General features: G+C 38.2%; 2 protein-coding genes across 2 annotated transcripts; one reads left to right on the top strand and one right to left on the bottom strand.

Moving 5' to 3' along the window:
- Positions 1 to 505: 505 nt before the first annotated feature.
- LOC108211083 (probably inactive leucine-rich repeat receptor-like protein kinase IMK2) lies at positions 506 to 3,505 on the top strand. The gene is made up of 2 exons (XM_017382580.2): positions 506 to 2,600; positions 2,705 to 3,505. The coding sequence occupies exons 1-2, from the start codon at positions 722 to 724 to the stop codon at positions 3,307 to 3,309; spliced, it is 2,484 nt and encodes an 827-aa protein (XP_017238069.1). The 5' UTR covers positions 506 to 721; the 3' UTR covers positions 3,310 to 3,505.
- Positions 3,506 to 4,490: 985 nt separating this feature from the next.
- LOC108214584 (sorting nexin 2B-like) lies at positions 4,491 to 12,143 on the bottom strand. Its single transcript, XM_017386665.2, has 5 exons — positions 10,366 to 12,143; positions 8,834 to 9,043; positions 8,444 to 8,704; positions 6,206 to 6,292; positions 4,491 to 4,822 (listed from the first exon to the last, which is right to left on the bottom strand). The coding sequence occupies exons 1-5, from the start codon at positions 11,383 to 11,385 to the stop codon at positions 4,739 to 4,741; spliced, it is 1,662 nt and encodes a 553-aa protein (XP_017242154.1). The 5' UTR covers positions 11,386 to 12,143; the 3' UTR covers positions 4,491 to 4,738.
- Between the last annotated feature and the right edge of the window lie 1,958 nt (positions 12,144 to 14,101).

Genomic DNA, 14,101 nt, shown 5'->3' with positions numbered 1-14,101 from the left:
AAAGTCGAAAATGATTTAAAGTCCGGCAAAACAGACAGGCTCATATTTGAATGACGGTCAATTTCGATTTTAATTGAGATTTCAAATCGAATCGAGATACGGTGGTGTTCGATACATATGCGCACGGATTCAGCCAGCACTAGTTAGTGATAGTCCCAAGTCCAATTATGACCAAAGCAAGAAACTCCTCGTCTAAGTCTAAGCACACTCATGACAACATTTAGACATTGTAACTGTTGCTTGGATCCATAAGTACGAAATATAGCCGTTAGAGAGGAGCCTCATCACAAGAATAAACAATTAAATGTACATGCATACCCACACACACATATACAAACACTCAGCTGCTCACTGATTTCGAGGTACTTAAATACACATACCTTTCACACACAATCAAATGCTGAACAAAACCCAGAATTACTAGCCGTTGGAGGGGCAAGAAGAAGAAGCCTTGTTTGTAGATTAACTCCCTGACATTTTTATCATTTTTTGTCTGCCATAATCAAGATTCCTCTTTTATACTCCCAACCCCTCTTTCCCACTTGTATTTCTACTATTTCAAATTAGCCCATTTCATTTTCAGTGTTTTTACACCAACCCTTTTCATCTTTCTTCAACTTTTTGTGAGAAATGTCACTTTTTTCAAAAGAAACTTGAACTTTGATTGAAAAAAGTACCCATTTTGAGAAGAAAATAGGAGAAGTTGAAGTTGAAGTTGAAGATGAAGATGATTCAGTCACACCAGTCAAGCATTTCAAAGTTGTCAAACCTTGTTTTTAAATTAGCCCATTTTATAGTTTTGCTTGAGCTACTAATTTTCACCATTCAACCAGTCTCAAGCCAGGAATGGGATGGTGTAATTGTGACTCAAGCAGATTACCAAGCACTTCAGGCCTTCAAGCAAACCTTGATAGATCCCAAAGGCTTCTTGAAGAGCTGGAATGACAGTGGTTTTGGAGCCTGTTCTGGAGGCTGGGAAGGGATCAAATGTGCTCAAGGCCAAGTTATTGTGATCCAGCTTCCATGGAGAGAACTAAGTGGTAAAATAACCGATAAGATTGCGCAGTTTCAAGCTCTAAGAAAGCTCAGTCTCCACAATAATTTCATTGGAGGCCCTATTCCAGTGGGATTAGGCTTTCTTCCAAATCTCAGAGGAGTTCAGCTATTCAACAATCGGTTTTCTGGTTCGATCCCAGCCTCACTGGGCCTATGTCGAAGTCTTCAAACACTTGATCTTGCTAATAATTCTCTCACAGGCAACATTCCAGCTAGTCTTGCAAACTCTAGTAAGCTTTTCATGCTCAATGTTAGCTTTAACTCATTGTCTGGTTTAATCCCCACTAGTCTTATGCAATCATCTAGTCTCAAATTCTTGGCTCTTCAAAACAACAATCTTTCTGGCCCAATTTCAGATTCTTGGGGAGAACCATCAGGTATAAATGTCTCTCGCATTCAATTGTTAACACTTGATCATAATGCTTTTACCGGAAGCATACCGGCTTCTTTAGTCCAGTTGAAAGAGATTCAAGTACTTACATTGAGTCATAACAAATTTAGTGGGGAAATACCAAGTGAGATTGGTGGACTTTCCAAGCTTAAAACTTTAGATTTCTCTTTTAATTCCATCAATGGAAGCTTACCCATTAGCCTATCGAATCTATCTTCACTCACTTTCTTGAATCTTGAAAGCAACAATCTTGATAACAATATCACAGAGAGTATAGGTGAGTTGCATAACCTTACAGTCCTCAACTTGAGGAATAACCATTTTGTTGGTGAAATTCCTGGCTCTATTGGGAAAATTGTTAGTCTCGGACAACTCGATGTTGCTCATAATAATCTAACAGGTGGAATCCCTGTTTCCCTTGGTGATTTACCCAATCTTAAGTCTTTCAATGTTTCATATAATGACCTCTCTGGCCCTGTTCCAATTCTGCTTTCCCAAAAATTCAATTCGAGTGCTTTTGTGGGTAATCTTCAGCTCTGCGGCTATAGTGATTCGACGTTGTGTCCTGTGTCTCCCTCCCCATCAGAGGAGAAAAAGAAAGACCATGGAAACAAATTAAGCACCAAAGATATTATTCTCATTGCAGCTGGGGCTTTGTTGGTAGTGTTACTGTTGCTGTGTTGTATACTGCTCTGCTGCTTGTTCAGGAGGAGAACAGAGTCGAAAGGAAAAGATAGTGAGGCTGCCACAAGGGCGGTTCCTCCTCCAAGTGGCGATAAGCAGGTCCCCCCCACTGCAAGTGAAGTTGAAGCTGGGGGAAGTGGAGGAAATGGTGGAAAACTTGTCCATTTTGATGGACCTATAGTTTTTACAGCTGAGGATTTGTTGTGTGCCACAGCTGAGATTATGGGAAAGAGTACTTACGGAACAGTTTATAAGGGCACGCTGGAAGATGGCAATCAAGTAGCGGTGAAGAGATTGAGAGAAAAGCTGACAAAGAATCAGAAGGAATTTGAGAAGGAGGTTAATGTGATTGGGAAAATCCGACATCCTAATCTTTTGGCTATGAGGGCGTATTATATGGGACCTAAAGGAGAAAAACTTCTTGTCTTTGATTATATGCCAAAAGGAAGTCTTACAACATTTCTCCATGGTTAGTCAGCTTAATCTTATTTACATGAAACATTGTCTGATAGATCATGTAGTCTAATAGATTATAAATGTTCGTCTTATGAACTATTTTCATCTTTGATGCAGCTCGAAGCCCTGACACGCCTATCAATTGGCTAACAAGAATGAAGATTATGCAAGAAATTGCAAAGGGCTTGTTACACCTCCACAATAATGCGAATATGATCCATGGGAATCTTACGTCGAGCAATGTTGTGCTTGATGAGCACACAAATGCCAAGGTTGCAGATTTTGGGCTATCTCGGCTGATGACAGCTGCTGCCAACTCTAATGTGATTGCAACAGCAGGAGCTTTAGGTTACCGAGCACCAGAGCTATCAAAGATCAAGAAAGCAAACAGGAAGACAGATGTATACAGCCTCGGAGTTATCATACTTGAACTTCTAACTGGGAAGTCTCCGGGGGAGGGAGCAGACCTGCCTCAATGGGTAGCTTCCATTGTAAAGGAGGAATGGACAAATGAGGTATTTGACTTGGAACTGATGAAAGATGCATCTGCAATAGGCGATGAATTGTTAAATACATTGAAACTGGCTTTGCATTGTGTTGATCCTTCGCCTTCATCGAGGCCAGAAGTTCAGGAAGTTCTTCAGCAGCTTGAGGAGATCAGATCAGATACCACCCCGACTTCTAGTGATGAAGCAGGAGCTGGCACTTCAACAGCTGTCTGAACTTTGGTTTCAAGTGCTTAGCATAGAAGATGATTCTTTCATTCAAATAGGCTGTCAGCAATGTTTTTTGTTTAGTAAAACATCATGTGATGTCTGATAGGTTGCATTAGTGAGAAGCTTTATTGGGAAACATCATATGATGTTTATGCCTCAGTGATAATTTCATTAATTTAAAATGTTTCTATTATTTTATATCCATATATTTTAATAGTTTATAATACCATGCTGAAAATAAGCCTCAAGTGTTCCTTGTATATTTTTATGCTGAAATTGATTTCAACTTCTTTGCCCAACTGCAAAGTTGTTAAGCCAGAAAAAATAGTTTTAACTTCAAACCCATAAAAAAAAAGGGAGCGGATAGATGGACACCCTAAGTTTAGGACACCCTGAGTTTATAGGTACCCCACCCTTCGTTAAATTTGAGATCAAAATACTGCACCTAAATAATTAGGAGATTAAAGTGTAGTCCCCTCCATCGCTTTTTAGTTGTCACATTTGATTTTTAACCAGTTAAATTGATTAAAATTTGACTCAAATTTATTAACATTTTATCAATTAATAAAAAAAGAAAAATATATCACCGAAAATAACTTTTAATTTATTTTACTATGTAATTTTTCAGTTTTTTTAAAATAATGTAAGCATGATTTATATTCTTCGATCAAATATTAGTCAATTTGATCAACAAAAATAGAAATTTGACATCTAAAAAGAGAGTATATAAAATATAATTTGACCTGAATATCAATATTCAATAAAAGATGTGCATCAATCAAGGATGTGACATATCTAACTCCGCAATAAAAACAACCAAAACCATCGACAATACAGCAGCAATCCCAGCTTAAAATTTTATCAAGTCGGATGTGAACCAAACTTCTAAAAAACTGTAAAATACTCTCAGCAACAGTTATGGGTTATCAGTTGCAGTAGGTGCCACATAAGAAAAGTATCGACACAGAACTGAGAGATCGGGCCATAAATTAACTTCACAAACTTGGAAAATGCAATCCCAACTCTACCAAGTCAGATGTGAGCCAGACTTCAAAAAAACTGTAAAATACTCTCAGCAACAGTTATGGATTATCAGTTACAGGTGCCAACTAAGAAAAGTATCGACACAACTGAGAGATGGGGCCATAATTTAACTTCACAACTTGGAAAATACCAAAGATATATCAGACATCAAAAAACCCGGGTTGAGTTTATTTCAATAAAGGAATAAAATATTACAAAATAAGATGTGTGCTAACTTCTAAAAGTGTAACATACTAATTTAGCAACAAAAAAAAAAGGTGTAACATACTATCATTAACAGTTTTAGGTGTAATCAGTTACTACCAGTGTACATGAAAATACGTACAAACTAAGAGAAGGGTGACAGGAAAAAAAAAAGAAACTAAGAAATAAAAGTATAAACACAGTCTGCTCAGTCACTCTCCTTCACAGCATATCCACTTGTTTCTTGAGCAACCATCTCCCACACGCTTGCCATTTTCTCTGCATATCCTGCCTGCTAACATGAATGGTATTACTTCTCTACTTACACTGGAAAATACCAAAGGCACATACAAGCAGGCTATCACCATGTCCAGATTTTAAGCATCTTTTATAGTTTAATGACGCAATAGAACAAGTCCAATGCTAGATGCAAATTGGCTAAAGCCATCAGCCATCTCTAAAATATGGCATCAAAAAAGTGATTTTGGTGCTAAAGCGAAACTTGCTCTCTGATGCTAGGTGCATTTTGGTAACAACTACTTCCATCTCTAAGGCGACTTTTGCACAACCCTCCCAACTTTTAATTAAAGCAAATCCACTTGCATTACTTTTATGCTTGATTAATGATGTGGCTCAACGCATGTATGCATATCCTTGGTTGCAAATTTGGACACCCCCCCCCCCCCCCCCCCCCCGGGGCGAAATCATAGCAATGCACCAGTTTATTGCGAAAAAATCATGATTTGGAAGCAAATGCAAAGAATTAACAAACCAACCCCCCCCCCCCCCCCCCCCCCCGGGGAAATTATAGAACGCAACTAGTTTATTGCAAAAAATCATGATTTGGAAGCAAATGCAAAGAAGTAACAACCCCCCCCCCCCCCCCCCCCCCCGGGGAAATTATAGCAACGCAACTAGTTTATTGCAAAAAATCATGATTTGGAAGCAAATGCAAAGAAGTAACAACCCCCCCCCCCCCCCCCCAAAAAAAAATCATGATTTGGAAGCAAATGCAAAGAAGTAACAACCCCCCCCCCCCCCCCCCCCCCCCCGGGGCAAATTATAGCAACGCAACTAGTTTATTGCAAAAAATCATGATTTGGAAGCAAATGCAAAGAAGTAACCCCCCCCCCCCCCCCCCCCCCCCCCAAATCCACTTTCAGTTAAAGCAAATCCACTTGCATTACATTTATGCTTGATTGATGATGTCACTCTCAATCGTTAACATTTCAGAACTTTCCAAAATAGTACACTTTTATAATATATAAATTAATCCCACCACTACTTTCATCTGCCTTTCTCAATCTATCAATTTAATATCCTCCCGAGTAGACTTTCATCATCTCGACAATAAAAGCAATATTTTAGTATAAGTTGGGTTTGTGCTAATAGCTTAGCTTTGTGCTAGAACTCTTTTTCTAGCTTTGCCATCAAACATCCCTCGTTAAAATGACTAAAATCTTTCTTCATAACGAAAAAGATGACATTGGCTCGTTCTTTTTCTTCGTTACTAGGACTACAAATTACAAACTTATTTTTCATTAACCTCCGTAAACAAAAATAATAATAATAATACCAATGGACATTAGTCATATTCCTACAACATAATCAAAATTTAAGTAACAAATTATAAAATGAAATTTATAGGTCATCAATGAGAAATATTAGGAATTACCTGATTCACAACAAATCCTTTTAGCATGCTCAAAAAGTCATCATGCTTCTCATTGTCTAATCTTTCAAGCTCGTTCTTATTGTTTTCCTGTTAAAATTTACCAAGAATTCTTAGTGAGGAACAACTCTGAGGAACTAAAAGATGTATTCTTGACTTTGACTTGCAATCATCACCTTAGACAGCAGAAAAATATTGAACCATGCATTATTGGGTTACTGATATCAAGTTCAGGGAGAAGGATGGATGACTAATACCAACAAGGCAAAGTAAGACAACCATCAATCGTTCCAGGTGTATTGACAGATAAATAAAAATTGTCTGTTTCATACTTATGTTTTAAAGCAAATTGGATTCTGGACTCACTACGAAGAACAACTATACAAATCCATTTAACAGCAAAAGCACACCAACTAGCATCATATACTTGAACAACCCTTTTGCTGTTCAACTACGGATCCCAAGGAGTGCAAACCATTTTAATTTGTTGCAAGGCCATGAAAGGTAAACAAACTTTCTCGCACTTGTCATACACTACTTAGTCTAGTTCCCTGACAAGGCACAGGGATTAAAAAAAAGTGCTTGCCTTTCTAAAAGATAATAGATAAATGGTACTTAAGCAGTAGGATTGAAGTAACCTGTGATGGAAGCAAAGTTGGCCCTACGTCTAGATAGTATTATAATAACTGTGTACTGCTGCTGCTCCTAAAATAATTTTTTTTATGAGGTAAATTCTCTCCTCACTGTCAAAGTTCCTTATGAAGTTGGGAGTCTTCTCCCACTTTTAAATGGTGAACCAGCTCAATGTGTTTCTTCGCTTGCAGCAAATCAGGGGATATTCTTAAAAAAACCATTCACAAATGAACTATGATACTTAACTCGAAAGTATGCCCAGCCTGTTGTTTCGACTTAAGACCTTCCCAAATGGTTGTGTCCAAATTAAACATGAAAAAAATTGCATAGGAATGAGATGTATTTTTAAACAGTTTTTCTAGCACTAGATAGAGTACAGAATTAGGCAGTCAATGCATTACAGTTACATGCTAGAAGAAAGCTGGCACAGGTATTTGGTGCCTTGTTATGAGTTAGAGGAAAGCAGCAGGAACATCTACATCTTTGTCACAGTCTGGCTTGCAAATTTCACATGAGTACTGGCTACTGCCTATGAAAGAGTAGGGTATGCAGCTATTTGTTTGCATAAGTCTGCAAATCCTCGTTAACCACAAAGTATAGCAATTCCATTCTACACTAAAACTAACCTAGAAGAATGGGTTTTATTAGAAGATCTAATAATGAGATGGTGACTTCAGGCTTCACCTTTTAGTTAGTCTTCTGCTAGTTGTGTTAACTAATTATATTGAGCCATAAAAAAGTCATTAAGAAATGGTCAAGAGGCTGCAGCGGATACCCTCCATTCCAACGTCGCTACTGTTAACATCCTCATCTTGAATGAAGACCACCAGGGTATTGCTGTCACAATCAAATAACACAGGTCCAAGAACTTGTATTCAGTGTTTTTAATAAAGATTAATGGTATTAAATTATATAAAGCTGATGACCTTCTGACTGTCACAATGTCGATCAGTTTGGTGTTTTAGTGCCACTGCCATGTGTGCAGTCCATTCCACATGACTCACTCCACTTCCATTACACACTCAGTTTTGTTCATTTCTGCTCCTCTTCCGTTTCTTCATATTGTTTTCTAAGTACTTTATCCCACTCTATATGCTAATTTCTAAACATGAAGTGCTAAACTGTGTCCCTAATTATGCTACATACTAAGAATGAGACCACGGCTGTTAATGACTGACTGAAGTCCTTGCTAACTAGTTTTTGTTAGGCAACAAATCAATATCCCATTATAAGAACATCAAGATAAAATTTAACAGCATAAATAATCATTCTCTGTTTGTCAGCATAACTTAAGCAAGGGCTAAGCTTATGTCTTTTTATATTAAGTTTGGAAAAAAGCTTATTCATGGACAGAGGCATAGTAATGGTTTTTTCCGAGTCCCAAGACCCTTGCACTGCATTTTTTCATAAAATAAAAAAGGAAAGAACTAGTTAATATATATATCCTATCTTAGATCAAATAATAGGTAAAACAAATATACTTATATGAAGAGTTGAATGAAGCAACTAAGATACTGTAATGGAATTTATGTACACCTGGTTTTACTAAGAGAATAAGATTCCTAAAGTGTTTAATTAGAAGATGCACTGTTAGAAATAACATGTTACCTTGATCCGTTCATATTCTCTGACTGCACAGGTTTTAGCTTCCTCCGTTACTCTTACAGTTTCTTTCAGCTCATCTATTTTACGAATCCTAGACCTGTCACCACCAAAAATTTTTGAAGAAGCAGCTTCAAGCTTTTCGATCCTTAAATTCAGAGAGGCCAGCTCAGATAAAAGAGTTTGCACCGTCAACAAAGCATTTGCGCGGTCCGAAAATGCATTGTTAACTGCCAGCATCACCCCAAGATAGTCATGGAGCTTATCCTGCATTAACAAAATAGAGCATTTGTAAATATCTAGCATTTAAGTGAAAAAGGATGCCTGAAAAGATAACAAATCATGATGGAATTTAATATTTCAAATTCAAAAAAGTACAACGATCCGGTAACTCACCAAATGCTTCACAGTCTGTGCATTCAACTCCCGATACAGTCTGCTCGCTTTGACCGCAGCAGTAGCCACATTTTTCATGTCTGCAGATCTTACCCTTTGAGAGTTAAACAGTGCCTCATCTGCCTCGAACTTTGTTAGCTTGACAAAAGCCAATCCAAGTTGCCCCATTGTCTCCCCAATATCTTGCTGAGCTTTAACAAGGGATTCAGCCTGCAAGATCAGATTAAATATCAAATTTATAAACAGATACCTTTAGTAATATCAACTTGCAATCAATACATTTCCCAAATTAATAGCCTACCCATGCCGTTTTATTCCACAAGTTATTAGTAACTTCGGTCCACAAATTACGTTACCTAAGTCAGCTACATGATAGAAGATATTACAAATTGAAAATTGAAATAAAGATCATGGCATTCACCAAACGGACGTTGGAGGCGAGCACCATATTTACACATAGTGCAGGTCCACAACCTCAGAGCAAACCACAATATCAACAAATGTTATGCTTATACTATATACTATACCATAATACATTACGAAAAGTTAAAAGACATGTTTTCTGCACTAGTATCTTAAGCCTAAAGAATAAAAAGCAATCGAGTATCATTAAGACATAACAGGGAGCTCTATCTACATAATTTATAATTTATGCAAGCCACTTGAGATGTGAAGATACAGAGTTGATAATTTGATGTTGCACGAGGACGCCAGAGCGGCAGAGTACCGCCTTCTGGGGACATCTCGGGGACGGGGACTCCTCGGGGGACGGCTGGGTACGGCTGGGGTACGGCTGGGGGACGTCCCCAGAAATCAAGGGATGGTCAAGCGATGTTGGGGACGTTTCCAGTGATATATTTACCAAAATACCCGTACCCCAATATAAAATCACAAACCCTAAACTCTTATGTACAGCCGCTTCGCTATTATATACACAGAGACATATATATAGAGATATACACTCACTCTCCCATCTCTATCTCCCTCTCACATTATCAATGGAGTTTGGATATGGAAGCAGCGGTATGGGTTCTGGTAGTAGTGGAAGTGGAAGTGCTACGGCTACCGCGGATCACCGGAAGTCCGAAAATCAACCTCCTTTGTGGGACTATGTGACAAAGCTGGAGAAAACAAAGGGGAACCGGAGGGACCTGGAGCTACCAGTGCCATTTTGTGATGATATTCGATCCGGAAGCTATCTATGTTTCATATATGTAAAAGATTAAATTAATATATTAAATGCCGTACCCGTACCCTATAACCGTTTCATGTCCCCATTCCCGTACCCGTATATGTTCCCGTACCAAACTCTGTGCAACATATTAATTTCTTCATAGGCTATTTCTAGCAAATTGATTAACATCTATTTAAGCTCAATCAACTAATAAAGTGTACAATTTAACATTGATTTCACTAGAACACATCATCACACAAAATCAATACATATATAAATTGACAAATATTACTATTTATATATACTGAAACATAGCACATTTGAATTTCAAAACTGACATTAGAAGATTTCAACAGACCTGCTGAGAAGCATTACTAATCTGATTCTCGAAATCCAGCAACTTATCCTTCTTCTCCAAAAACTCCTTATCTTCCTCCACAACCGGCGGCTTCGCCGCACCCCAATCATTCGTAACCGACTGCTTCAACTCCTTAAAAATCCTCAACAAATCCCTCCCTCCTTTCGCAGGCAAAACAACCTCATTCACATCCACCGCACTACCCGCCAAACTCTCCCTCCCAAACAACTGCCATGGCAACTTCACCGCCCCATCCAACATTCTCGATGCCACATCCGTAGTCCTCACCAACGGCAACTTCCCATCCGCTTGCAAAAACAATCTCAACTCCTCACTCTTCCTAATCACCGGATGCTCCACGAGCCTCCCCAGATACTTCTCCAACGCTGCTCTCCTACTCTCCACAAACTCATTCTTCTGCATAACCTGACTCTCCACAACACTCTTATCCGGCCTAATCGGAATAAAATAGCCTCGATACGTCTCACTCAACCGATCCGACAACGTAACAACGTCCTTAAACCGTCTCCGCACACTAAACTCAATTCCATTAAATTCCCTAATATTAGTTCTAGTAGTAATCAAATAAGTAAAATAGCTAGTACTTCCAATTATACCCGAATTCGACACGTCCTGCTCCTTCTGAGGATCCGAAACCGTGATCCGCACATACTCCGCTCCGGATTGCGATGTCGACGTGGCGAACGCATCGTGACCGTTGACTCCTGCACCGTTGTTGCTGCTGTTATTGCTGTTGTTATCGTCTCCATCGAACGATCTGAAAATCGCTTCGGCGTACGACGGCGGCTCGAGAAACGAGTTGTACGGATTCGGCGTTTGATTTTGCGATTGTGTTTGATTGAGTAGCGGATCGTATTTGTGATTGAAGTCGTGATCGTGATCGTCCATCGAGATCTCGGCGAACGGCGGAGATTGCTCGGTGCTGGATAGAGCTAGGGTTTCCATTTCGTCTCGGGATGTGTGATTGTGCTGTTGCTCCTCGTGCTCTTGATTCATCATTATGTGAAGTGATAAGGTGGCGCGTGGGGATTTTACAGGTTGCGCGTGGCGGTGGAAGTTACGGCAAGTAGAGATTGGGGTTAGTATTGGAAGTGAAGTGTAAGTAGGGGTGGCAATTTCGGGTAATGGGTCGGGTTCGTGTCGGGTTGGATGTACCTAGTTTTTTTTTATCTCAACCCGAACCCGACCCGAACCCGAAACGGGTTGAAAAAGTGTGACACGAACCCGACCTGGTAGGTACTTGAATTACCCGAAACTGACCCGAAATGACCCGAAAATTTGAATAAAACAATAAAAATAAATTAGAAAATTAAAAAATTAATAGTCTGGTCAAAAACAACCAGAAGAAACCATAGAAGCTGGCTTTCAAATCCTCTCTGCTATGAATGATGAGCTCTGCGATCCCACCTATGGTCCACACCACCTACTTATGATTTCAATTCCAACCGTAACACTACTTGAGCTGTTTTGAACAATCAGTCTTTGAGCAATTATTCGAATGGGGAGGTATCGTATGATTCGACAACAGGGTCAGTTGCTCTGCACTTTGAGATGGGTGGTGTTGCTCTTGATGAAGCTAGGCTGAGGTATAATTGATATGGCTTTGTAAAATCAGAAGAAGGAGATGATTTTATATTTTTGTGAAGAGGCAGAATGGAGTCGTCAGTATGAAAGAGGCGGAATGATTATTCTTGGTTCCTAATAGGGTTTGAGTCGATGTAATTATGGATTGGGCCTCACAGCTGGGTTACTGACTCCGGATCGCACTTTGCAGGCTGGAAGATGTAATATATATGTCAATTATAATATATAATATATAATATATATAATATTAAAATAAACAGGTCGGGTTCGGGTATTTCGGGTCAACCCGAAAATGACCCGATTTTTTCGGGTATATTTTTACCCAACCCGAACCCGACCCGAAAGTCAAAAACCCCGACCCTAATTCGTATTTTTTCGAGTCGGTTTCGGGTCGTGCTTCGGGTCGTGTCGGATTTTGCCACCCCTAAGTGTAAGTGACGAGGAGAAACCTGGAGTTCAAGTTTGTATGTACATGTGTGTGTCCAGGTTACTTCACAATTCAGCCTTATCCGATTTTAATTTAAGTTGCTTGTATATGGCAAAATGTAAAATAAAATATAGGATATGTATTATTGAATTTTTTTTTTTTTTGGAAATGCAGATTCATTATTAATCGATAATTTATAATATACCAGGTAAAAGTATTAATTAAAAAATTTCAAATTCTGATGATTTTTGTAGTATTATTACAAAATAACTTTAGAATAAGTATTAAAATAAGAAATTTTCCAATATAAATCATAATTTTTTTATGTGAAATTGCCAAAGAGTTTTTTTTGGAATTCATGGATATTATGTTTTGACACATTTTTTAAGATTTTCTAAAATATAATTTACAATAATTTTTTATATTTTTTAAAATAAAACTTCAATATTAAATTTTATTTAATAAAAAAGTTTTGAAAATATATCATGTATTTATATTTTACGGAATGCAAATATACACGTAAATATAAGTGGAATTAGCGTAAATAGTGAGTAGTAAATGTATACCACTGCAGCACTGCTAATTGCTAAACAGTTCTGGGGACGGGGAGAGGTAGAAAAGTAACAGCAAGTCACAGCTGCCCTATTTAGTATCTTAAGTCATAATATAGGGCATTTGATGAAAAAAATTGATCCGACAATGTTCCAGTGATGCCCTTAACAACTCATTTAAGCCCTATTTTTGAGGCCATCTCTCCTTGCCATATCCCCTATTTTATAATAAATTCTTACCAAACCTCTCTTTCTCTCTCTATTTTATATTATATTTTAATGATGAAAGTGAACTTTTAATAATAAAATATTAAACATATAGTGAAAATAAGGCACATTGTTGGAGTTGAAGTTAGTAGAATATATCATAAACTATTATGAAATAATTTTTTATATTATATTTAGGGTTCCGGAGACTATTGGACTTGCTTTAAACTGAGCAGTGAGAGCCCACTTCCTGACATACACGCTGCAGGCCCATTTACTGCAACAACCAACCAGCGCATTGAGTTATTGCTGAGTTGAAGTTGTATACTCCTTAAACAGAAGTACTGTATGTTCATGGATCCAGTTCTAAGTCCAACATTTTCCAAATAGGTTTTCTATGGACTTTAGTCTCTCAAGGTGTATGGTCCAAATTGGTGCTACTGACCCAATCCAAATCAAACTCCAAAGTCCAAATGGGTACATAAGTATTGGTTTAATCAAGTATTCAAGTCTAACAAATTTGGAAGACGACGGCTTCATCAATTTATTATTTTTAAAAGTAACTAACTGCATATCACAGCATTCACAGCCCAATATTGAGTTTGTCAAGCATGTGCCCACGAGTACATGTTACGCGCGGAAATTTTTGCATTTGGATCATTTTAATTGATGTATTTGAGAGGGATCCACCATTATTAAGAAGTGGGACCCAGTCAAAATGATCTAAACACAAAAATTTTCACGCTTAGTATGTGCCTATGAACACACCATAGAAAAACCGTTCATCAAATACTGATCAATTACAGCCGTAAGAGCATCTCCGAATTCCAATGGCGATGATGTTCTCAAAACCTGGTTTAAAAAAAAAATATTATGTGACTCCTACTAAGTTAATACATTGAATATCGTGACAACTCCGACCTACTCTTTATACTTATCTTTATTC

Source organism: Daucus carota, chromosome 3 (assembly GCF_001625215.2).
Source record: "Daucus carota subsp. sativus chromosome 3, DH1 v3.0, whole genome shotgun sequence".
Taxonomy (NCBI): domain Eukaryota; kingdom Viridiplantae; phylum Streptophyta; class Magnoliopsida; order Apiales; family Apiaceae; genus Daucus; species Daucus carota.
The sequence above is the reverse complement of the archived record's forward strand: the minus strand, read 5'-3'. Positions and strand labels throughout refer to the sequence as shown.

Coding starts and splice junctions, on each gene's coding strand:
- LOC108211083 (XM_017382580.2), top strand. CDS start 722: ATGAAGATGATTCAGTCACACCAGTCAAGCATTTCAAAGTTGTCAAAC. Junction 2,601..2,704: donor TCTTACAACATTTCTCCATG/GTTAGTCAGCTT, acceptor TCTTTGATGCAG/CTCGAAGCCCTGACACGCCT.
- LOC108214584 (XM_017386665.2), bottom strand. CDS start 11,385: ATGATGAATCAAGAGCACGAGGAGCAACAGCACAATCACACATCCCGA. Junction 8,705..8,833: donor CACAGACTGTGAAGCATTTG/GTGAGTTACCGG, acceptor TTGTTAATGCAG/GATAAGCTCCATGACTATCT. Junction 6,293..8,443: donor GAGAATATGAACGGATCAAG/GTAACATGTTAT, acceptor AAATTTTAACAG/GAAAACAATAAGAACGAGCT.